This window comes from Rhodnius prolixus, unplaced genomic scaffold (assembly GCF_049639745.1).
Source record: "Rhodnius prolixus isolate KJV_2025 unplaced genomic scaffold, Rpr scaffold_3, whole genome shotgun sequence".
In the NCBI taxonomy this organism is placed as follows: Eukaryota; Metazoa; Arthropoda; class Insecta; order Hemiptera; family Reduviidae; genus Rhodnius; species Rhodnius prolixus.
The window spans coordinates 847009-871085 of record NW_027411603.1 but is presented as its reverse complement, the minus strand read 5'-3'; the positions used below and the strand labels follow the sequence as shown (position 1 = coordinate 871085).

The 24077-nt window shown below is 37.3% G+C and overlaps 1 protein-coding gene across 5 annotated transcripts in view; it reads left to right on the top strand.

Annotated features, from left to right (window-relative positions):
• LOC141453425 (uncharacterized) overlaps positions 1-23427 on the top strand; it is a 44513-nt gene extending 21086 nt beyond the window's left edge. For 3 of the 5 annotated variants that reach the window (XM_074126638.1, XM_074126640.1, XM_074126639.1), the window contains 8 exons: positions 13185-13453; positions 14014-14261; positions 15693-15792; positions 16578-16748; positions 16836-16954; positions 17828-17974; positions 18095-18334; positions 18478-23427. In XM_074126638.1, coding sequence (XP_073982739.1) covers positions 13186-13453; positions 14014-14261; positions 15693-15792; positions 16578-16748; positions 16836-16954; positions 17828-17974; positions 18095-18334; positions 18478-21186 — 4002 coding nt within the window. In that variant the 5' untranslated portion in view covers position 13185 and the 3' untranslated portion in view covers positions 21187-23427. Of the gene's footprint in view, positions 1-8252; positions 8934-9927; positions 10578-13184; positions 13454-14013; positions 14262-15692; positions 15793-16577; positions 16749-16835; positions 16955-17827; positions 17975-18094; positions 18335-18477 lie in introns of those variants that run through there. The other 2 variants (XM_074126641.1, XM_074126642.1) reach the window with 2 other exon arrangements.
• Positions 23428-24077: the final 650 nt, after the last annotated feature.

Sequence of the window (24077 nt, the reverse complement as noted above, 5' to 3'; positions counted from 1 at the left end):
AATATGAAGCCAAAATTCGAAAGTTGGAGGAAATCAACTGGCGGAAGTGCGACAGGTTTTCTTCCATGAAGTGAAAGTTTTTAACCGGATATTTTTGGATGAGATGCATAATTTTAAGAACTGTCGACATTCCGCTACACCTAAGAATGTTTGTTTCCTCAAACACATCTTCAACAATCTCATAAATTTTCATATTCTTATCTAATTAAAATGGATATTAAATAAAGATGGGAGTTGCTTCTCTGAATTTTTTTTACACTTAATTGCCCCAAGTTTTTTTAGATTTTGGTTGATTTATAGGCGATGAAAGTTAAGTTTGAATTTGAAGGAGTATTTCATTTGTCTTCTCATCGATGAAAAGCAGTTAGTGTCCGTGAACTATCCTGTATGGGAAGCAGGAAGAACCGCTGTGAGAATACAGTCGACAGTTCACACAACCTTGTAAGATGGGAGGCTGACGTGTGATGTGAAGCAAGTTTTGTTTACATTCCGGTTGGCACTAACCGCTCTGCCCGTAACAAGAAAGAATTTTTTTTCCAGATGAGCATCTCTCATAAAGATCTTCATGTACATAAGAGTTATTAAAAACGACCGAGATATGGTGCATGTTGAAGAATCCCGTGATAGACATTTGCTTTTAAGCAAATTAAATTGCTCATTGATATTCACATACACACATGCGCAGATCCTCCTAAAACGAATTTCCCTGGAAAAGTGTTACAATTTACAGATCTGAGTGTGTGTACGAGGTTTAAAGAAAACCTTAGAAGTCGCCTTTCAGTAAGGTGGTACTGCTGTTTTGGAAATTTAGATTGCTCGTTACTGTCGGATCCAATGCCCCCAGCATTCTTTGAGTTTAGGACGCCCATGATTTTCTTAAAGACTACTTTCTCTTTCAAGGGACTTCAATGCGTACTTCCGGAGAGAACTCAAGATAGACATTAACGGCGATTGCAATGCTTCTCTTTCTAACAGTTTTATCGGCTATTTCAGCAACGATATCCAATCGTTACCGATCATGGATTTTTGCATGAAGTGTTTGGCAGCACTATTTGCTTATCTAGATCTAGAGCATGCATCTATACATACCTTTATGCCTGCAGCGCTCGAGCCAATAACGGAGTAGATACTACAGTGGAGTTTACATTCTAAAATATGGCGCGAAGCAGTAGGTATGGGGTTCACAAGTTATTCTTGCAAATTCCAACTCAATCGAGTCTTATCTGTTGCTTACTGCCTCTAAAAATAGAAAGTTAGATCTGTCCTGCGGTTCTTGAAGATTTTAGTTAGAATCTTTGAGAAGTGTGCTGAGAGGAAAAAACATATCTGATCTCTCGGAAAATTTAGAGTGATATAAATACTCGAGTCAGAATCTAAAATCTTTACTGTGACAAAGAATTTATTGTATTGCTGTAATCAAATAAGAAATACTTTCAATAACTTTAAACAGACGGGTCTCCATTCTGAATATATCATCAATACATGAAATAATATATGACAATGTTAAACAGGACGAAGGTGGATTTTTTGTGTCAAAAAATCAATTACGGAATTAAATTATCTTGCAAAGTAACTTAATCAGAAATACAAGTTCATCGTGTGCATTTCTTTATGTTCTTTTCTTTTTAAACTAGAAATACTCCTTAGAATCACATAACCAGATGGTGTTCTTGAAAAGATTTTGTCGAGAGAATTCGTATACGGCAGTTTCTGTGGATGTTGAATCGTAATATTGCTCTTTAACGTGCCATTTCAGAACTTTGATGGCTATAATTCCTGCATAGTATGGTTATAACCTAGTTGTGAAAATTAATAAATTGAAGAAAACCACTTAATCCAGAGAGGTTTCTAACTGTTTTCAAATGTCATTTTTTTCGTTTTCCCGGTAAAGGGCTGAACCTATTATCATGAATCTTAGCATGTACAATAGATCCACTGTTTGCTTTTTCAGGATAAATCACTGGATTTTAGGCTTGCTCCATGTCAGTTAACACTGACTAGCGCATTTATGGAAGGTTACCTTCACAAAACTAACCTACAACATATCGAAGCCAACTAACATGTAAACACACAAAGTTTTCAATCTTAATTAGCCATTCCCAGATATCGCGGCGGTTGATCACATCCTTTTTTTTCATTATCTACCCATAATTTCAGAAATTAAACCTTGGATGGTCGAAGATAATTTCTTTTGAGAAAAGGATATAAGTAGGTGGCGTAATAATTTTGTAATTACAACGTAAGTGTGATAAGTCAGTTGGTTTGCATAAATATGAAGTGTAGGTTTTATTTCGTGGCGAGTTTGGTAAGTGAGGAGGAAGGCTGAGCTGGACCCCAGAGGAAATCCGGCCATTAGTCTGCAAATTTATCGGTGGTTTATCACGTAACGTTAAAAGTTGGGTCTTGGGAAGGGCAATACTCCCAAGGTGTAGCAGCCCTAGTGCGGCGTTCCCTGAACTTTGACCCAAACAAAGCCAGCCTTTGCTGAGTAGGGTCGCAATTAAAGCTCTCCTGCTGAAAGTCGTATTTGGAAGTGGGAGAATCAACCATTATCTTCACAATTGGATCTTTTTTATTAAATGTTCATTTAGCTTTACTGTTATAAAGATTCAGCCGGAAGTAACCCTTCCTTATATCTTTTCCATTTAAAACTGGCAAGTCTCTGCCTGAGTAGGCAACGCACAAAACCTAAAAAAGAAGTGGTGCGTTCAAGTTCAAACTCGCAACTTTAGGGCAGGAACGAGTATAACCTCACACCTATTGCGTAGGTCAAGTAGCGAGTGCCGCAACAACTCCGTATAAGACACTCTAGAGTTTTCTACTCTTATCATTGCCCAGAAATGACTTCAAATTAATTTTTCTGCGCATATTTCCTTTAAAAAGTTATAGTTATTATATGATTGGTTTTGGCAGCTAGTTTAATGACGTTAGCTGATGTGGTTCTCCAGAGATTCGATGGAAACTTTCCAGGAAATCCAAACTTCAGTCGTCATCTTCTTTCAACACGGTGACCGTCGGTAATATTATACAAGCGTTAGATCCATACACTGAAATAAACTCGAGAAGGAATCGTAATCTAAGCTCCCCTGTAGAAGTTTCTAAAAAGGAAATGTTAAATGTCTGCATTAGGGCTTTGCTAGAGCAAGGCTTTGATAAATGGCCACGTCAAGTGCTGGAACTAATAACATACAAGTACTTGGAGTGCATTAAGAAGACAAACTACTTTTGTTCATAGAACTGTAATCCTACAATATCCAAATATGGGCTTGGAAGAAACGTTACGGCTGGACGTGCACAAGGGTACAGAATGTCATAATAATAAGATCATGGCAGAGATCTAGTAGAATGAAAAAAGAAATGTTGCAGTTACGTGAGCAGACTTGCTAAATACTGTGAGTACATTTTTGTTTGGATGCTGCTATGTAACCTCTGGCTGGCTTATTACCTTGGAAGTGCAGTTTCCAAGAACGCGCAAATAGCAGACCTGCCGTCCATCTTAATCTTTCCAAGAAGTCATCTCTGCAGCATTTCAAAATCATGTACTTTTCTAAGAAGTCTACATTGCATTGACCCCCAGCGCGAAACTGCCTTTTCCATTGAATTTGAAACATTTAACTAGCTGAGTGCAAGAATGGACTGCAGTAAAGGGAAATGAAGGTAACAGTTTTCTTGGTTGCATTTCCAGCCGACGACCTGAAGTCATAGTAACCAGAAGCTCATATACATCAAAATAGCTTAAAGCCTCTTAATATTTTTGTTCTGATGAATATCTTTCCTAAATATCACATCAGATCATTTGCTCAAACTCGTTTTTTAGACTATTATGCAAATTCAGTCTTTCTTTTGGAGTTGTACAAAGTGTGGAACAACGAAACAGTTAAGTTTGCCCTCTTTAGCAAAAGAAAAACTATGCGATTAAAAGAAAAAGCAAGCTAGGAGACTTCAAATGTTGAATTTCCCTCACTAATATTCGTTTTGAGGGATTCTTTCAAAGAAGGTGGTTATCAGAGTTGGCGAAGTGTTCACTCTCTCTAGGATCCCTTACTTCTTAATTTGTCGTCCTGCATCTAGGGATGGCCTTCCGAAAAGGGTTGCACTAAACTCCAATGAATGTTTTCATTTGACTACGGCTCGCCTTTTTTCCTAGTAATTCCCAGCGTTGGATCCCTAAATTTCAGGAGCTAGCCTCAGGACATCTGAGTGGGCACTGGGGGAGTACTGAGTAGCAGATTGGGTAGCCGACCTCCCGCTTTTTCTAGAGCTTCCCTAGAGAACTTTAAAAGTTAGTTCGAATATGGGGGATAACCTGCTCTCCAGTAACCTCCCCGATTCCTATAGTTTGGTGGAGTCTTCTTCGGTTTATTAGGGAGAGCATTGGAAGGAAGGGCTGGGGTAGCACCTGGAAGAGTGGTTTTCTTACTTGCTGCTGTAGGGTAAGTTCTCATCATTGCTGTGAGAGGAATTTATAGTTGAAATTACCTAAATTCCTTGGCCTCCTATCTGCAACTAATTTTGCTATTTAGTTTGCGAAATTTGTTAGTAGTTTTACATCCGTGTATGTAGATGTGCTCCAAATAATTTTCAGGACAAAGAAACACACACAGATGTGCATGGAACACATGGTCACAGTAAGTTTTACTTGTACACTCTTTGTTTATACTTGGCGCAATATTGCACTGAATACGTAATGTGTAGCTGGAGCGAGCTATGTAATTATAGGCGGCATACAGTAGCAACTGTCGCAGGTGGCTAATGTGTAGTGGTCGGGTCAGTAAGGCGTGACCCGCGACAGTTTAGTGGCTCAACGACGATTTGCAGCAATATTAGCCAATCTCGTCAAATTTACATAAGTCTGGATTGTGGTACGACTAGCTCAAGAAGACACTGTGTTCGGCAGAGCGACATTGCAGACGGATGGATATCTAGGCGAACAGTTCTGACCAACATTCCAGAGCTGCATTCGCAAGTCTTCTTTGCCACAGTTTATTGCAGCTGTAATTAGGTAACGCCTCTGTCACTACTCTATCTAATTAAGCCTAAATTTCAAAGATTCTAGTTTTTTGTAAGAAAACTTAAGATTTAGATTTGAGTAGAAAGTGGTTGTAGTGTTGCAATGCCAGATCAAAAATTCAATACCGGTATTCTGTATTTCTTTAAAATAAATACCACATAGCCGGTATTACCGGATTGGTGGAAACATGTATGAATTCTTTTGTTTCCAATTATTTGCTCACATGCGCATCACTTTCTCTTACTGCAATTAAGTAAACAAAAGTTAATTGAAACTTAGAACTAGAAGATGGCTTGTTCAGTTTTATGTATGGTCTCGGTAATGACAGAATTCTGTTGAAGCAGTAGTAACGATCCAGAATTCCAAAATTAATAAACTGAAATCTATATTTCTTGAAAAAAGTTAAATAGGCCTAACATCCAATATGTTCAAGTTCAAAAGAAATCATTGGCTTCTGGCTAAAAAATTACAGTCATGCTGCCATGAACTGATATTCTACCAACTTGTCACTTAGACATTCAGTTCAATTATTTTCTGTGATGTACGGTTTTCACTTTTGAGTACTGTCAAAGAAGATTAAGAACTGCTGAAATGAGTTTGAAGTAAATTTCTCAATAAGGATTATCGATTGTTCACTGATTTCAAATTGGTTCTTTTGCTTTTCTGTGAATTTCGAATAATCCATTATTCTCGAAAATATTCGATTTAGGGTAGCTCTTGAGGAGAGGCGGTGGACCGCTTTCCTGTAAGTTTACATTTCAGTATAAGGTTCGGTAAGATTTACTTGTTGGTAAGACTTAATTCACCAGTCTGAATCGATGATAATGCAGACCGCAAATCTAGGCAGTGTGCAGACTGAACACTGATATTTTTTTACAAATTATTTTTCGTAAACAGAAGTACTTAAACCGTATATTTCCGCGACAAAAAGTAAAAATAAAATTAAATGTATGACACGATCGCAATCCTTCTTTTTGAAAGAGAAGGGGTAACAGTTAATAATCATTCTCATGTTTACAATGATAATGTGTACAGGAAATCGCGGCCAATTACGTAACGAGCTGGATTGGTCAGCGGTTTGGTTTTCTTTTCTTACTTTCCGCCAGCCCGTCGGCTGAGGTCTGGAGAGAACTGCTCTGTTTCCTCTGAACAATCAAACTGTCTGCTGAGGAATTCAATAAGGTGTACACAGTTTCATTCTAACGGGCCATATGTTAACGAAGGATTCAAAACTCTTGTCAAGTAACCCGTAATTCTTGATAAATCTTTGATTATAACCTTTAGAGGTGTAATTGGGAGTTAGCTTAGTCAATTACATAATACGTACAAGAATCTATATGTGCGCTATAAGAGATAGCTCTAGTTCCTTCAAGTGCGAAGGCTTATGTCGACCATCAGTACGGTGATAACAGTACTTCCTAACCAAGTCCAGTCATCAATTCAAAGTTCAAATTCAGAGAGCTTTGAAGAAATGATCCCAGTTTTAACGAATGAATAGCAAAATACAGCACCAGCTGATTTCAGTTGTCACAACAATACCAAAATTCAGATAAAAAGTCGCTTCGAACTGGAAGACTTCCATAAAATTAATTAAATGTCTTTAAAATCCCTGCAGTTGTGTAATTACACGTGATTTCACAAGTAGCAAGCTGCATTGTGCTGCTAACTTCACAATGTTATGATCGCATTCAGTTAGATTATTGTCCTGAATGTGCTTCCCAACGTTGACCATTCACGTTACCACAAATCTGTAGTGCATAGTGGCGCTGCTTTCATTGTTTCTGATTGGGTGAATTAAAACTTCTCATCCGAGAATACTTTTTTAACAGAAATGATCTGTGTCAATGAAAGGAATTACTTCAATTTCGATCAAAATTTCTAAACTACGAACAGGTTAGCCTTGCATGCGTGGAGAATGTCACTAACTCTGCTGACTCCGTCCTTCGCTGAATCTCTCTTAAATGTGTAAAATATCTTAGCGACAGTAATTCGTACAGACACAGCCCAGCTGATACAGTATCAGCGTCCTTGACTATACAACACAGGAGTACGAACTAAATGCCAAGTGGGGGTAAAGTGAAACTCTGTAGATTGTGCAATAGATCTACAGATTGTTCAGTTTACCTAGCTCGGGGTCGTAACTAGTGTGTAAGTGTGCCGTAATCTAACCGCCATTGTTAATATTGGTTGCGTCTAATAGACTTCCGGTAGTCTTCGCCCTATTGTCATCTTTTTTTTTTGTTTGTAAAAATTATTTTAATTGACTAAAATCTGAATCCGACCATACCTCGATTAGGATATGCGAAGCAGACTGTAACTTGGCGGAAGAAGATGATCTGGAGCATTTCTTAGTGAACTGCCCTCTTGGACCGATTCCCTCGGCTTGCAACGACACAGCTTCCAACTTTGAGCTATCATTAATGTTGATGTCAATAAAATATTTGTCTACGTTATTAAAGTTTAAACGAAGTCACATTCTTTCTAAATGTTATTTCTTTCTTATGTTTGGATTGGATGTCGTATAATCTCCGTAGTGACTAGATGATAATGTTGAAGTTTACACCATTTCCTTGTAGTTGGTTCCACCACTAATAATAATACCATTATAATGAGTTCTTCAGGTGTCCATGTTGTTCATGCTTTTGTGCATTCCTTGCTTCCTCTCGCTAATAACCTTGCAACTTAAAAAACAGTAAAATGTACATGCATTATTTTAGATAAAAGTTCGATTTTTCAGAAACCACAATGTGAAATCACGATCAATACTCTCAAAATAATTTTGAATGTTATTATTAATCGTCTGTGACGAAAGGCAAATCTCTGCGCTCGCCCTTCACGCGCTTTACAAAGGACACCAGCCTGTCCTTGATTAAGAACTTTATCTTATTCATTTATTAATTACCTCAAACCATATTCACACAGTAGACCATTGAAGACATTTCTTCAGCTTCAAATAAACGATGATGTTCTTTCTCTGGATGATGGTAACGGTTAAAGAAGTTAAAGGTGAACGACCAGCTAATCGTGGCCTGTTAAGAATGAACTGTTTCTAAGTCCATCACCTTCTTCACAGGAATTCTGCAAGCTGTGTACCTAAATATCATCATTATTCCTAACTGTTAGCCGGCAAACTAAACTATAAAAGTACAGAAGTAACAACAATGGCTGGAGTAGTTATAAATAAACTACATGGATTGCAGGTCACATGGTTGGCAGCACTGCATAGTGTAAACAGAAAGAAATCTGGTTTGTGAAGGTTGCTTTGTGTAGTGCCGTGGTGCGCGTTGTAGTCATAGAACGCAGTCTGCTTCTCTCGCACTTGGTGCTCCTAAGCCTCTTTCAATCATTAAAGGCTTTCCGTTAGGATACCTAATCAATTCTTTCGTAAATCCCCCCTTCCGGCGCATCATTAGCGCCTGCCATACATTTCTCTCTTTCGGTTATTGTTCTTTTTCTTTTTTTAGTGAAAATGCGATTGCAAACACTTGCGTAGATGGCAACCAGAAAATAGATAGATTTCTTAACAACCTTCACCAACTTAAGATTAATTTCCGATGGCGATAAATCATCCTAAACGAAAAATTTTATGGCGGCCCACCACTAAATCAAATAAACGAGTAAGTCTACTTTAAAAGCCGTGTAAACAAAACCATTGATCAGATTTAGTTGGCCATTGACGGACGTTGTTGAAATATAACTAAATAAGAATTTAATGGCAGATATTCCATATCTGTGCACAGCTGAGAACACTTTCAGTTGATACAGTGTCAAGTTTATCTCTTAAAGAGGGAGTCATGTAAAATAAGAAGCGAGTGGCTGTTTGGGGGGCCGCTAAATGAGGTGGGTGCGGAATGCAGAATGCTGGCCTGACCGTTACGGAACTGGCAGAGAGTGATCTACGCTCTTCGACGGTCATTACCTGGTAACAACCTCTCAGACTTGCTCTTAGTGCAATTAATATACCTGGCACGCTTCATCTAATAAATCTGCTAGATATTAAGTACAATTTACAATTAAATGGCCGGATTTTTCTCAGAGTTGCAAATAACACATATGGGTCACACTATCCATAGCGACAAACTAGGGGACAAAAAGTGACCTGCTCTTGTTATTTGATTGGTTCACAATTATTATCACGCTTTCTTCCTCCACAATCATTTTCTTAACAACTGCTACAGTGGGTTTAGTGTAGTGGTTATAAGTTCGGACCAGTGAGTGGGAGATTGCTAGTTCGAGTCTAGCGTGTAGCTACTTTTTATTTGTTAGAAAAATTGTTAATCGTAACGTATTAGTTTCTGTCCTCCATTTAACATCTAGTTTGGTGATTGGATGTTAAATTCAACCCCTAAAATACCTGTTTCCAATTAATGCTCATTAACATCTTGATTTTACCACAAATTCATTGTAAAATAACTAGAATTGAGAATTTAATGAAGTCTGTAACTGGATTTTTTATGAGAAGAGTTTTTTCTTACGATTTGTTAAGAATTTTTGTTTTTTACATTTAGAAAGGTTTGAGGCACTCTTCCAATCCAGGAATCCTTGACCACCTGAATCCCAATCCCTTACTCAGATTTATTTTTCAATGTGGTAATTAATTACTTGAAATCATAATACATAATTTTATTTGTATTTGTAATTTTGAACCCAAATAAGCATCAACTAATGAAGTTCCAGAATAGAAACAAGTTCAAGAGAGTGCGCCTAGGATCTAATTTAGGCGTAAAGTTTTCCAGCGTTTCAGTTCACATCGTAGCAGATTACAGACGGCTGCAATATACATTGTTGCAATTCTAAATACTAATTAGTATTAAACGATAGTCAATCTTGCCAAGAGAGGCGATTGTCAGTAGTGATCCAAGTTGGGGTATCCTTCTAGCGGATCTGCTCAACAGACAAGAGAAAAGCTGTTTCGTTGAGCGGGCCTCTTGGAGTGATTGAATGTTGAAATCAATTAAAGAACAGTTCAACAACCAGGCAAGTCAGAAGTCGGCTGCTCTGGGTTTACTATTTGATGAACTTGCCCGCATATAGGTGCACTTCAAGCCTCCCTGCCACTTTTGATAGGCTCACAGTCACGAAGTACCGTCGGTACATGAACGCACTCTATACAAACAAGACTTGAGTCTAAGCCGCTTCACTCAGTCCACTAGACATTCACACAGACATCAAAAGCATTCTCCTGGGTACAGTTAACTGTCACGGTAAAACCTGCCACTACTGTTATACTCTCAGGGCTCGTTTATAAAAACAACAACTATTTCCGCTGGCTATGTGAGTGTAGGAGAGAAAGAGATATTGCGACAAGATGCTGGCCGCTATTTGAACCTCAGGAACACGCTTTATCAGTGTCAAGTCTTCTTGAATACATCTGTGAATGTGCGTCCGTACCGTTCTTAGCGATTTATGAAAGTTGGTTGTGGACCCATGATACCTACAAACGGCAACTAGGTACCGTTCTACCCTTCGATAATTCTTTGCTTTTGGAACGATAACCTAGAGCTGGATTTCCTCTAAAGTGCCATTTTAGTACATCATCATCGCCATAATAATAACAGAGTTGAATGTAAGTAAAATTCTAAACTCAAAGCAAATCGTTTGCGCGGAAGTGACATTTTAATTAATAGATTTTTCAGTTTTACCACTTGTCTATGACCTTTCTTTGACCTTTGAATACACCCTCACACACACATATAAGTAGATTAATTACTTTTATGTAACATGTTTCAAACAGGGATCTTTGAACTTATCTATGTTGTTCATACTGATCCAGAGATCGTCACTGCCAAGGTGATCAGCGCATTAAAGAAGCCTTATGAACGCTTCTACTTTGCCTATGAGATTCACAGGTAATGACAACTAATATGGAAAAGCCATGTTTTGTCAGCCATGGCCTTTGAACTTGGGCAAAATTAAGAAGACTTTCAGAAATGACTTTAAGAACATGTCTTTATCAGCATTTATTTATGCATAATTCACTCTTTACAGTTTGCTAAAGTAATTCCACTTCTCATGCCTCATGCAAAAAAAAAAATGCAGATTGGATCTACTCTCTGACATTTCAATTCACTACAAGAAAATTAGATAGATTTGTGTATTTTAGGGAAAAAGAAGGAAAAACTTAAATCTGTGTAGGTCAACAGGAGAATTAAGTCCGCCATGATCTGTTGGCGGGTTGCCTATAATACGAAATGCTGATTTTCTGAACTTTATTGAATAAACTTGGAATTGAAAAGGTAATTTTTATTTCAATGCGATTCGGTGTAATGATTAATGATAAGGTAATAGTCAGGATTAAGTGAATCGGTATTCGAGCATTGTAAACAAAGACTTATGTTACACTCTACCATTTCCCCACTTTGATGCCTATCACTTTTATTTACAAAATTGTTAAAAAGTAAAAAAGATTGAACACGGTTTGTCCTCAGTTTACTAGAACTTTTAGCCCAACACTCTTGAAATGCCTCTTCAGAATAAGGAGAGTTTTGAATAACAAGTGATTTTAAAAGCGTTGCTGTTATTTCTAATATAAAGAAATACAATAAACAGAAATACTAGACCAGTTTTTGAATATACCTACTTCGGCTTCAGAATAGATACTGAGTTTTCTAACATTTTCCGTTAATCTTAGTGTGTATTCACTTAATCATTTATATTTACTTAAGTCCACGACATCTAATTAGTAAAGGTAGTTGGACGTAAAGCTCTCCTGAAAAAATAGGCAACTTACTCATCTATATTAACTAAATTAGGAAAGCCATTTACTTATGTAACAACTAATCACTTTTATTTCTAACAGTTTTCCGGAACTAATTGTTTCGTTGTTTTGGGAACGATTACATAAAAATATATTTCCAAATTTGAGGAAAAAGCAATTTGGTTCAGCAGCTTATCATGCCAAACTGGTACTTAATTAGCTAAACAAGTCTTGGGAAATTCTACGTTAGGGGAAAATTGTTGATGGATGGAGAGAATCAGAATTGTAATAAACTGAAAGAATCTAAAGAGCTTGTTTACATCGGATTTTTATAGAACTATAAACAATCAGCGCAGGCGACCTTCAGGTTGATCTGTTCTGTAGCAGTGCAGGGCAATTAGTGCAGGCTGTCGGCAATAGGTTGCAGTACGTGCTCACCAGCTAACAGACTATCGTTGCAGCATTGCTCCACATGTGGCTGTCTCAATTTTCAGTCTTTGTGTCAAGAATGTTGTTGTGGTCAGATATGACGGCCCACTTACTTGCATAACTCTGGACACAATCTACAGACATTACTCCCCAAGATCTGTTCGTGTGGGACACTTTCACAGAAACCTCTTGATTCGATCTGCTCTCATTGCCTCATTTCTAAGTGCATCAAGACAGCTAAAAAATTAATTTTCCCTCTAATAACCGACCTGTTACTAATTAGAAATTCTCACTTATTCGCTTGCTCACGAAGATGGAATTGATACTGTTGCAAACAATAATCTTTGAAGACCATCTGCTCACCAGGCATTGCACTAATTACTTAGGACAGACCAGTGGTGAATCCCGAGCTTCTTCGACAGGAGTTGCAGAATTCCCATACGATCCTCATCCTTATTTCACCCAATAATGACAGTGAAATCAGAGATAATAAAGGTGATATCACAGTTAATTACTTCATTAAGATTGATTCTGATGGGAAATTATTAAGGGAATAACGTTCACTCGATTCATGAAGCAATGATCGATGCTTCTGACTGCTCTGATTGTAGGACGGTTCAACTTGGCTGAGTAACTCTTGGTAAGAACTTCGCCTCGTCACAGCCTGTAGACTAGACCAAACTTGCCTGTTTGCGTGCTGCAAAACTATGATTTTTCACATTTTGCTATCTTTTACGGGCTGCTGTAACCTTCCCCGAGAGAAACAATAATCTAGTGTGTGTACTCACCCTACCTTCTCTTACTACAATTCAAAACATTATCACTAATTTTCTTCAAACTATGAATTTGTGAAACATATTTGCTCCTTACTGACCCCTTTTCTATAGCCACACACCAACCGACATTTACGAGGGAAGCCACCATACCTCAGAACTGTCCCAAAAGAAATATTCTCAGATAGATGATCATGATATTTAAGTAATCTAAGCAAAAATCGTGGAGAAAATCATCCCGCCATTTTATATATACATTGACTTGATGTTTCAGAATGCGGTGGTGGCTGGTAGGTCAGCTGCTGTACATGAGCTGGCTGGTGAGGTCCAGTGAGGCTGCTCGCTGCGAGGACGTCCTGCGCCACCTTGGATACCCGTGCAGATGTACTCATCGCCATGGTGAAGACGAAATGGAGCTGGACTGTGACCGGGTCGTCCTTCCTGGAGACTTCCCTTCTCTCCCCTACCAGGCTCCTGTGGTTTCCTTCAGTCAGAGATCAGCCGGCAATCAGGGACTCCCTACACAAGCTTTCGCTCAAGCAGGTATTTACCCATCACGATATTTAAACAAGTTCTTTCTGACAAATCCAAGGATTGCCTTCCTTTTATGAATTCTGTTTTCTTTCGCAAGTCTCCTCTTCGTGTATGTAAGAATTATATTGGCAGTTAACCCAGTCCATTAACGCATTCTTCAGCAGGTAGGTTTATGAAATATAACCATACCGTTTGCTACGGATAACATGCCTCAACTTTGTTACAAGAATGAATACTCTAAATAAAATCAAATAAGACTTTATAAGAATTGAATAAGATGATAAACTTCATTGCCAATTTCATTTCAATTTTTCATTATTTTAAGTTAATATTACATAAGACTGCGCCATGGAACTGAGAAGTATTTAAACTTTGGTCCTTTTCGTTATAACCATCATACGACTTGAAATAATTGGCCACAAATTCCCAATCAATAGGGTTTTTTTTTAAATACCCATAAATATTTATTTTAAAAGGCGTACTCCAGATCTTAACTTGAAAAGGAACATTCTCCGCTTAATTATTTTAATTTTAATTATGATTTTTACTTAAATAAATTTCAATTCCAGGACTTCCCATCAGAGATTTAGACTTCACAGACAACTCCGTGCGAAGACTGACAGAACGTCTGTTTGCCGGCTTGAAAGGAACTCTACAGGAGCTAAAATTGGGTCACAATCTGCTTGGTGATTCCCTAAATCCAATCTTCTCCACTACGGAATTCCATGGACTCACCCAGCTGCGAGTCCTGGATATGCGATCTAACCATATCAAAGCACTTGAAGAAGGCTTACTAAAAGGATGTGACAACCTTTTGGTTAGTGACATGTTAAATAAATATAAAACCCAACAGTTTAATGAGGTTCTTTTTTAGAATTTTGGGAACATTTTGGTTTGTCAATTTTCATTCAGAATGTAACTCTCTACAGGAATACATACATCAGTGAGCTGTTTATGTCTATTTATGTTATCTATCTAACTAAAAAGTAATATTCAAAATTATTTCAAACACTGAAATAAAAGTTTTGAATTACATTTTTAAAGTGTTTGCATTTACGCATATCTTCCACTTTTTTACATTACTTTTTCTTCTGTTGACTTCCTGCTTGCTTATTGGCATTTATCCATTACTTTTTCTTTATCTGTTGTGATGTTTTGACGTGAATACGTCTTTAAATTTGAATCATATGGTGGCAATCCAAAAAATCTAATGATAACAAAATCGGGGGATACAGTTTGGCATTATAGTTTCGAATCTATTGTCTACATCCAAAATTAAATTAGACCACTGGATAGCTAAAGGATCAAAGAATTCATTACGATAAGCGAGGACTGTGACTCATCGCGCGCGGTGGAGGGGAAGCGCCGCTATTTTGAGATCATTTTGCTGCGAATCGAGATTTGTAATGAGTATAACTTTTGACTCGAAGAAGCTACGATGTTCGTGTAAGTTTTAATCGTCATCTGTTGTCACAATCTATCGATTGTATATAAAACATTAGTGTAAAATAGTGACAGTGAATAAAATAAAGGTGTTAGAATGAAAAAAAATTATCAAAAATATATAATGTCGGCCTTTACGCGTCGAAAAGCCAAAACCAATACAGAGATCGTATACGGTTGGAAAGGGCTTCTCAAGAACAATCGAATGGTAATAATAAAACACCATATGACCGAGTCAAGCTGTGCTGGGAACGTAAAAGAATGAATGCGGCCGAGCGGATCAACGACGGTGTCAGTACATCTGCAGCTGGGGCGGTTGAAATTATGGAAGTAGATGATAAAATCGCTTCTACATCGACAACGGAGTGTATAGGCATAGATTGTGTTCGATCGTCGATTTGTTTCCTTGATTTCATCTTAAATACATAAATAAAAATATTTTATATAAAAAATATAACCCGTTATGTAAACGTATTCACGTACAACACACGGCCGTGTCCATAACACAGCCACAAGTTAATTTTTTCTGCCGGCATTGCTTTACTATGCTCATTTCCTTTCTTAAATTAGCTCTCATTGTCAGGTGCGAAGTTTGTTGAGCACCTTTAAAAAGGACACACAAGAAAAAATAGCTCTGAAATATAGTTGATCAACTTCATTTGATATTTTATCTTTCTTCAAACTGTTCCTGATTTAAATTTATTAATAATTCCTGGATACTCTGAACTTTGAATTATCTCCCAGTCTAAACATGCATTGTTAGATGAGTTGTAAATTTTTAAGTCGTACTTTTTGTCTACTCTAGGAGTTCTGGCTGGATGGTAACAGTCTAACGGAAGTTCCTTCTGCGTCGCTGAACGGCCCAAAGGGTTTACGATTACTCTCTTTGAGGAACAACAGAATAAGTAAGCCACTACGTAATTAATGAACTTTTATATAAAAAAAATTCTTGTTTTTTGTTGTTGAAAGAGAAGAGTATGAAGTGTAACACCAATGCGATCTAGAAGCGACACTGCGCTTGCAAAGGGTAGGTATTTAAATAAATAGATCTTTGGTCAAAAGTGCAACCAAACCTTTTGTAATAAATATTTCTCAATATATTCAAAAAACTGTAAAACATCTGCCACAACATTATAAATTCAATTAAAGGGAAATGGTATAATTCATTAACACATTTTTTTTCCTTAAATGTTTTGCAGTTTTCATTCACAGCTGCGATTTATAGCCAATAACGTAAACGTCCTGTTCATATCTGGATTTTGAACGTATAACTTAACGGAAATACAATTTACATACACGTTTTCATGATTGTTTTGTATTTTATATATAGTATATGTAAACTTGGCTTTTTATATTTTAAGATTTCCTCGCGAGAGGTTCCAACGATTTTATTTAAACTTTTTTTCATAGTGATTACAAACAAATAAATCGACTACATCTACTGGAAACATTTTCCCAAGAAATTCTATTAAGGATAAGTTGTAGATTTCTTCTTAAGTGATAAAGATTAAATATGATTTAAGCAATCGTTGAAGACTACTTCTGAGTACAGTATGAAAAAGTGGAAAGTCCAAGAGTTAACACCAGATTGGCACTTTACCTAACAACACGACATATCACGATTCTTAAAACATAAAATTGAAAATTAGTGTTATGAGTATCATTGCATATGATTAATTTTTTTTTTTAGGTATCGTGAGAGACGGTGCATTCTTGTCGCAGACGAGTTTAGAGCGGCTGGATCTTAATGGCAATCGGATAACCAGTATTGAAGAGGGAGCCTTCAGAGGTCTGACCAAATTAAAACAGTTAGGATTGGGTCATAACCGGCTGAGCAAATTCAATAGTGATGTTTTTATTGGTATGAAAAATTTTAAAACAACCGCATTCTTCGTCTAATTATCACATTTATTCTCTCCAGTAGTAACAATCATAAAATTGTCACCAGGCGCTGAAAGTGTTGAGGAGTTAGACATGTCAGAAAATTTTCTCACAGAAATGCCAACAGCGGCGCTGAAACAGTTTACATCCCTGAAATACCTCAATCTATCATCAAATTTAATTGAGGTAAACATTTCTTACCGAAATAAATAAATAATAATTACCCAGTTAGTTAGTCCTCTAGAGGAATCCCGAGAAGAGGATTCGTAAATAGAACAACCACTTCTCCTTCATCGCTTTCCAGGGAGGTATATCAATTAGCCTCCAAACCTGGAGAGCATCCAGGTAATCTCTTTGGAATGAGGAAAGCAGGGAAGCTGACATTCGGGAATAACTGCTTACTGTGTCAAAACAAATCACCCCAACTCCCTCTACAGTTTCCTGTAATACCGTGCTCAGGTATCAGGCTCAGGTCTAATAACACCTTGGAAATCTAGAACAAATATATGAATGTGATGGGGTGCCAGTGTAGTACTGTTAAGGTGGAATACCCTCAAGTTCGTTAAAATCCCTTTAGAAGTATAACTGATGTAGAAGTCTGTAAGCACTGAAGTTTAACAGTTTGAAGGGTTCGGCGAAACTATCTTCAGGCTCGCAGTGAGAAGTCTGAATGGTTTAAATGGTTCTTAAACACGTACCTGCAATATCCTACTTTTTGGTGCACAAAAAAAAAAGATTACTGCAGTAATAAATCAGAAGCGACGGATGTCAAAATTTAAATCAATAACAGATGTTTACAATTTTTTGTGATCATTGAGTTGAACCAGCCGAAACTATCAGGAATTTCGTAACAACAAACTAGATAACTGCTTGATTATGAACTAGTAATGGAGTACCATTTTGAATTTCATGTTAGATTTATACAACAATATCGCCTTGCTAGCTAACTCTCCATAATGCAATGACAATGCAAAGTACATTTAACGTTAAAAAACTTGAATTTGAAAGAAAATCGTTAATTGATAACGTGTGTTTACAACAAATTTTGTTTTGAAACAGAAATTAGACAATGCGATCCTCTCTTCGGTACCAGCTTTAGAACTGCTTGATTTGAGCCGCAACAACATCGGCAACATTGCGCCTGGAACTTTCCTTGGACTGCGATATCTGCGCTTCCTTGACTTCAGTGTCAACACTCTAAGAACCGTGAGTATTTTCTCGAGAACGTTATATACACGCTATTTAAGCAGAAGATTTTGCTAGTTGATGGTGCCAATTTCGTGGTAAATAAATACAATGTATTGATGAAGAAATTGTAACTTACAGGTAGAAGATGATGCATTTGAAGGGTTGAATCAACTGGAGACTTTGTCGCTGAAAGACAACAACATTTTGTTGGTGCCTGCCAGTGCCCTCGGTCGTCTCCCTCGACTGTCTGTGCTAGAACTGGACTTCAACAGGGTGGCAGCTCTCGGCTCTGACATCCTACGGGCTGTAGCAGATCGGGTTACTTCTCTCTCCCTATCCAGAAATGTTGTGCGAGAACTACCGTCAGATGCATTTGAGGTTTACTTTCAGTTTTGTGATTTGTTACTTCAAAAAAACCAGTTAGAATCAACCCCTTCATTTTAAAAAATTTATTCTATTTGTCACCTTGTTAATTCGGATGAGCAATATCTGGTTTTGTGATAGGTGTTTTTTGTTTCCAGGATTTCAAACGATTAAAACATCTGGACCTGAGTGGAAACCTTCTGCTCAGTATAGAGATGACCTCCTTCACCGGCCTAGAAGAAACTTTAGAACACCTCAACTTGCGAGGCAATCGCCTATCCTCGCTGCCAAACAAACCATTAACTCTTCTACATCTGCAGCAACTGGACCTTTCCCACAATCACATTACCGAAATGGCACGAACGTCATTCCTTATGCTGCCATCATTGTTACAGCTTAATCTCAGCCACAACCTCCAACTTTCTTCCATTCCATCTACACTGTTCCACCCTCTGGTTCGAATGGAAGTGCTAGATCTAAGTCACACAGCAATAAAACTGCTCAGTCCAGAACTGTTGATGAAGACCACCGCTCTGCGCTCACTTACGCTCAGTTTCAACAGCATTCAAGAACTGACAGAGTCTGCATTTCAAAATTTGAGGAATCTAAGTATTTTAGACCTTTCGCATAACCAAGTAACAAATATCCGCCCAGGATGTTTCTCCGCATTAACGTCTCTTCGCAGGCTAGATCTAAGCGGAAACAAACTTACTTCATTTAAAGGGGAGTTTTTCGTAACCAGACGCAGCAATGGAACTCAATTAGAAGAGCTGAATCTCTCAGAGAACGATTTAAGTTACCTCTTTCCATCCTCATTCAGGGTTCACCCCCGACTCAAAAAACTTTCAGCTGCCAGAAATAGATTTAGTTTCTTTCCAGCAGAGTTGATTGTTGGCCTAAATTACCTGCAGGAAGTAGATCTAGGAGCGAATCTACTCAAATCATTAGAAGAATTTGATTTCGGCAGATTGCCAAGACTGATTGTACTTAAATTAAATAAAAATCAATTAGATTCAATAAGTGAAACAGCTTTTCATAATTCTACTCAATTGCAGATAATTGATTTATCTGGCAATCTACTAGAACGTCTAGGAGAAAGAACGTTTCAAGGTTTAGGTAGGCTGAAGTTATTAGATTTAAGAGATAATCTTCTTACAGAACTACCTGAGTCTATATTTGAAAGATCTCGACTTAGGATGTTGGAAAATGTAGATCTCTCTGGAAATCGTTTTGAAATCCCGCCATTGAAAACTTTACAAAGGCAATACTTTTTCTTAACATCGGTCAATCTGTCAAAAAACAAATTGAAACAAATTCCTGCTGACGACAGTATAATGGTAAATATTAAAAGATTAGACCTTTCTTTCAATCCTCTGACTCCAGAATCCATAGCGAATGTCTTGGGTGAACCGAAGACTGTGAGAGAACTCAATCTGGCCGGCACGGGAATCACACATATCACCAGACTGGAGACTCCTTTCTTGCATCATCTTAACCTCTCGCATAATGAAATATCAGATATTCCTGAAAAGGTTTTTGAGAGACCAACACTGCTTGAGGTCATTGATTTGTCTCATAATAAAATTGGCGACATTAGTGGCACTTTAGCGCAAGTTTGGGGCAAATTAAAGAATTTGCAAACAGTGGATTTATCTTCTAATCCAATTAAAAGTATCGTTCAAGGAGATTTGGATGGGCTAGAATCTCTAAGGAGATTGAATGTTTCAAATCTTGAAGAATGCAACAGAATCGAGAAGATGGCCTTTAAAAATTTAGGCAATTTGGCGGAACTGGAAGCTTACGGCTATCCGAGACTTGGTTATTTGGATGTGACTGGTTTACTTCACAGTTTGCCATCGCTGGAAGCACTTGATGTGGAGGTAAAAGATTCTGCTGTGGGTAGCGAACAGTTGTCGGCAGCCATGAACCCTAGACTGGCAAGGCTGGGCATTAGAGGTCGTAGGGTGAGAAGTATTTCATCTAGTGCTTTGGCTGGCCTTAAGTCACCAGAAGTAACCATCGAATTGAGGGGCACATCATTGAACTCACTTCCTCCAGCACTGTTGATACCACTGCCAAGATCGTCGAAAGTTAAACTGGATATTACAGACAGCATGCTTGCTACATTGACCCCACAGTTTTTAAGTGCGCTTGATGATCGAAGAGGAGATATAAGTTTAATCGGCTTGGCCTCCAATCCGTTGACGTGTGATTGTAATTCGAGAGCATTACGAAGGTCTAGTTTAGCATCCGGCATCAAGTGCGATTCGCCGTTACATCTTGCTGGTAAATATTTGACGGAAATTGCAGACGATGAGTTGACCTGTGATCCGCACAAACCGACCACCAGTACTACAGAGGCGGCGACGACCTACCGGACTAGCAAGATCACAATGCGCACCATGGAGCCAGACATCATCTGGTCTGTGGCGCCGACTACTACCACACACCGTCCACACATGGTGAGACCGATGGCCGGTTCGACCGCTATCAACAACGACGACACCCTGATCATAAGCATCGTCGGCGGGGTGGTGGCCTTCATTGCCATTCTCATTATCATCATCTGCATAGTGAGGCTGCGGTGGAATGACAATCAGTACAGAGGTGGCGTGGTGCCGCCATTCATGCCGCACTGCAATAATCCTGCCTGTCCGTGTCCCAAACTGCCGCCTCTCATCCCAACAATGACACCCCCTTACATGCCTACCTATGCCACACTTCCAAACAAGAGGCATGCCCCAAGTTCTATATCTCCTCCTCTTAGAGCTTCTTATTCAACCCTGGGCAGGGGTCCATACCCTGCGCCCAGTCAACCTTTCTACATAGCATACCCTCCAGGCGAAGAGAAAGATAATTCTAGATAGGAAGTTGGACGTAGAATGAATCTCAACATTTTCTCCCAAACAAAGAAGATGAGAAATACGCTTTGCGTTCCATCGAAATGTGTTCAACTTGATCTGACAAGAGTTGAACTGAATCAACACCACAGATTATTTCAAGTACAAAATAGTTTAATTTATTATTTCAATGTGTATAAAGTTGATTAATGAATTCATTTTCAAAGGAAACACAAAAAAAAAAAACTATCCAAAACAGTGACTAAACGAATCATGTAGCAGTTACGCTTAGTGCAGAAAAAATGTATTTAAACTGTCCGAAATGTGGGTTATCTGTTGGTATTTGTTCAACTTGTTTTCTTTTTCTGACTGATATTTTTGTAATTAATGTGAGAATGGCCAACATGGGAGGAATTCTCTCTTATTCAACTGGTGTACACAGCTGCCGAATGCAGGCCAAGTGAGGTCTTCAAGAGGAATAATCGTTTTCAGCGCAGAGAATGTAGCTAATGGGAGTCCGCAATACAAATTGCTGTTATTAATATTTTAACCATTACTAAGAACTGACTTGCCGTTACATTTACAATCTGTCAACACAGACAACATGAATTGCATCCATCATTTCTAAAGAGAAAGTAAGCATCTGGAACTAATGCGGATATTGTCGATCTGATTTTAATGTATACATATAAAAGGCCATCTCAATTTCTCTCTGGCATATTACTTACCGGGAAAAAATAATCCTTCCCTCGTGTCTCGCCAAGAAGAATAAGTACTGGCCAGGATGGGTAATACAATGATTGTTCAGTTTCTATGGTCTACATCTAGTCCCATGTGACCTTTAAATATTGTAAAAGGCCTGAGAAGCTCAGTAGAAGACTGCCTTTCTTCTCATCTAACTAGTGGCGGATAACATTTTCAATTTTTAATGAGGTTAAATGACGTGCCGGAAAAACATTAACTTCAGGCTGTGCTCTGATTTTTGTTTGAAACCACTACTAGCTTACCATTCCTCAACTGGTACATTGTTGTAAGTTTGCAATTGTCAAGAAACAGACATTCATTAATTTTCAAAAATCAGTAAATCATGCAGTTACTTCTCCGCTGAAATTACTCTTCTTCGTCTTTTAATCTAATAATTAGTTTTAAGTAAACAAACAGTTTGTTTTCAGCAATGAATTATTTCGTTTTAAATCGCTCAATACTTACTTATGTCTTAGAAAGTATTATGTGTTCATTTTGTTGCAACCAATTTTAGATTGCAATGTGATCAGTATTTGATATTTTTGCCAGTAAAATTAAAGTGATGTGAGGAGTTAAATGACTTTCTCTTACCGCACCTTACAACTGAAATTTTTTTAAAACATAAAACATAAGTGGCAAAAAATTGCTAAAAACCTCTAAATTACTTTTGTAAAGAGATTTTAAAACTATTTTATTTAAATTTGGAATTTTGTCTTCATATTGAATTCCTATTAGTATTTTAAATAAATTACACTTAAAGATCACTTTACTGGGTTGCTTATGTTAGCCCCATTCTTCCATCAAATCTGCCGTAAATACATTTTCTACCAAACATACTTCAATTAAAAGTTATCGATCCTTATTTGTGCAATAGGTTGCGAAGTCTAGCAAAAATCGAAGTTTTTGAAAAAATAGCTAAAGCCATTTCTACAAAAGTTATCCCCCCCTCAAATCATTTAGTAAATTGAGACTATTGTTTAGTTAATTTTGTCACCGAATTGAAATGTCAGCGATTATCTCTTTTGTTTTATTTCAGCTGGACAAAAGCACACTCCAACGCCAGTGAAAACTTAAAATTGAAAATCTGCCCTATTGTTATATCTTCGCTTACTGGGTTAAGGGGAAATAAAACTGTTGATTGAAATAGTTTGGTTGCAATAACTTGAACACACAAAAATGTAAATATTTCTTTCGAGGTTGTAGTATAATAAATTAGTTACTGCCTTTAGTGTTGATATATTCCTTTTATATTGATTTATAGATTTTGTATAAATAAATGTACTGTAAAATAATGTAGTTTTGCAGAAAAACAAACAAATAACAGGTATGCCTTTTAAAACTTGATTGTTTTCATTACAAACCAAATACAGTATGTTGCCATATCTTGTGTATACAAGCTTAAGTTTCTAATAAAAGATAAAAATTGTATTGTTTAATCGTTATATGTATAAAATGTGATAATAGACATTATTTAATTAAATGTTTACATATTCATTCAAATATAATGAAATTTTAATAACATGATTTTTTGTTTGTTTTTGTATGTATGAATGTGGGAAAGTTGCGAAGAATAGCTTTAAAATAATTTTTTGAAGCGCTCGTTTAGTTGGTGGATTTGGAAATTTTCAGAATTAATACAGAAGAGAATTGCATTGTGGTGTGCCTTAACAGTTTCGGACCGTACATTACAGACTGTCACTAACAATATCAGTCTTGTTAGAAACAACGAATAATAACTGATCTATGAATGCTAACCACGCTGAATTAAATTTTCTGATCGTGAATATGTTGTGAACTGTCTAATTAGAGTTTGTAAAATCCCCGTTGTAGTGATTAATATATTAATTGTGATATAAGCATAATTTAAACAACTTCTTCTGCTTCTCTGAATCATAACAACTTAAAATATATAACTTTTCTTCAAGTTTAAATTTTCAGAATTTAAAATTTATATAAATTCTTGAAATAAATGTTGCTCTAGTGAGATCGATAGAAAAGTTAATGAATTTCTTAACCCAACTTGCATTGTCGCAGCTATTTAAATTTCCATTTACAGAGAAACAAATTGGAACAAAGGCCTCATCTAATGATAAAACTCTGAAGAAGATAAGTTACTCTGTCAAAACTTTGGTTCCTTGAGCAGAAAGAAGTTTATTTTCTTTCTGACTTCTTGT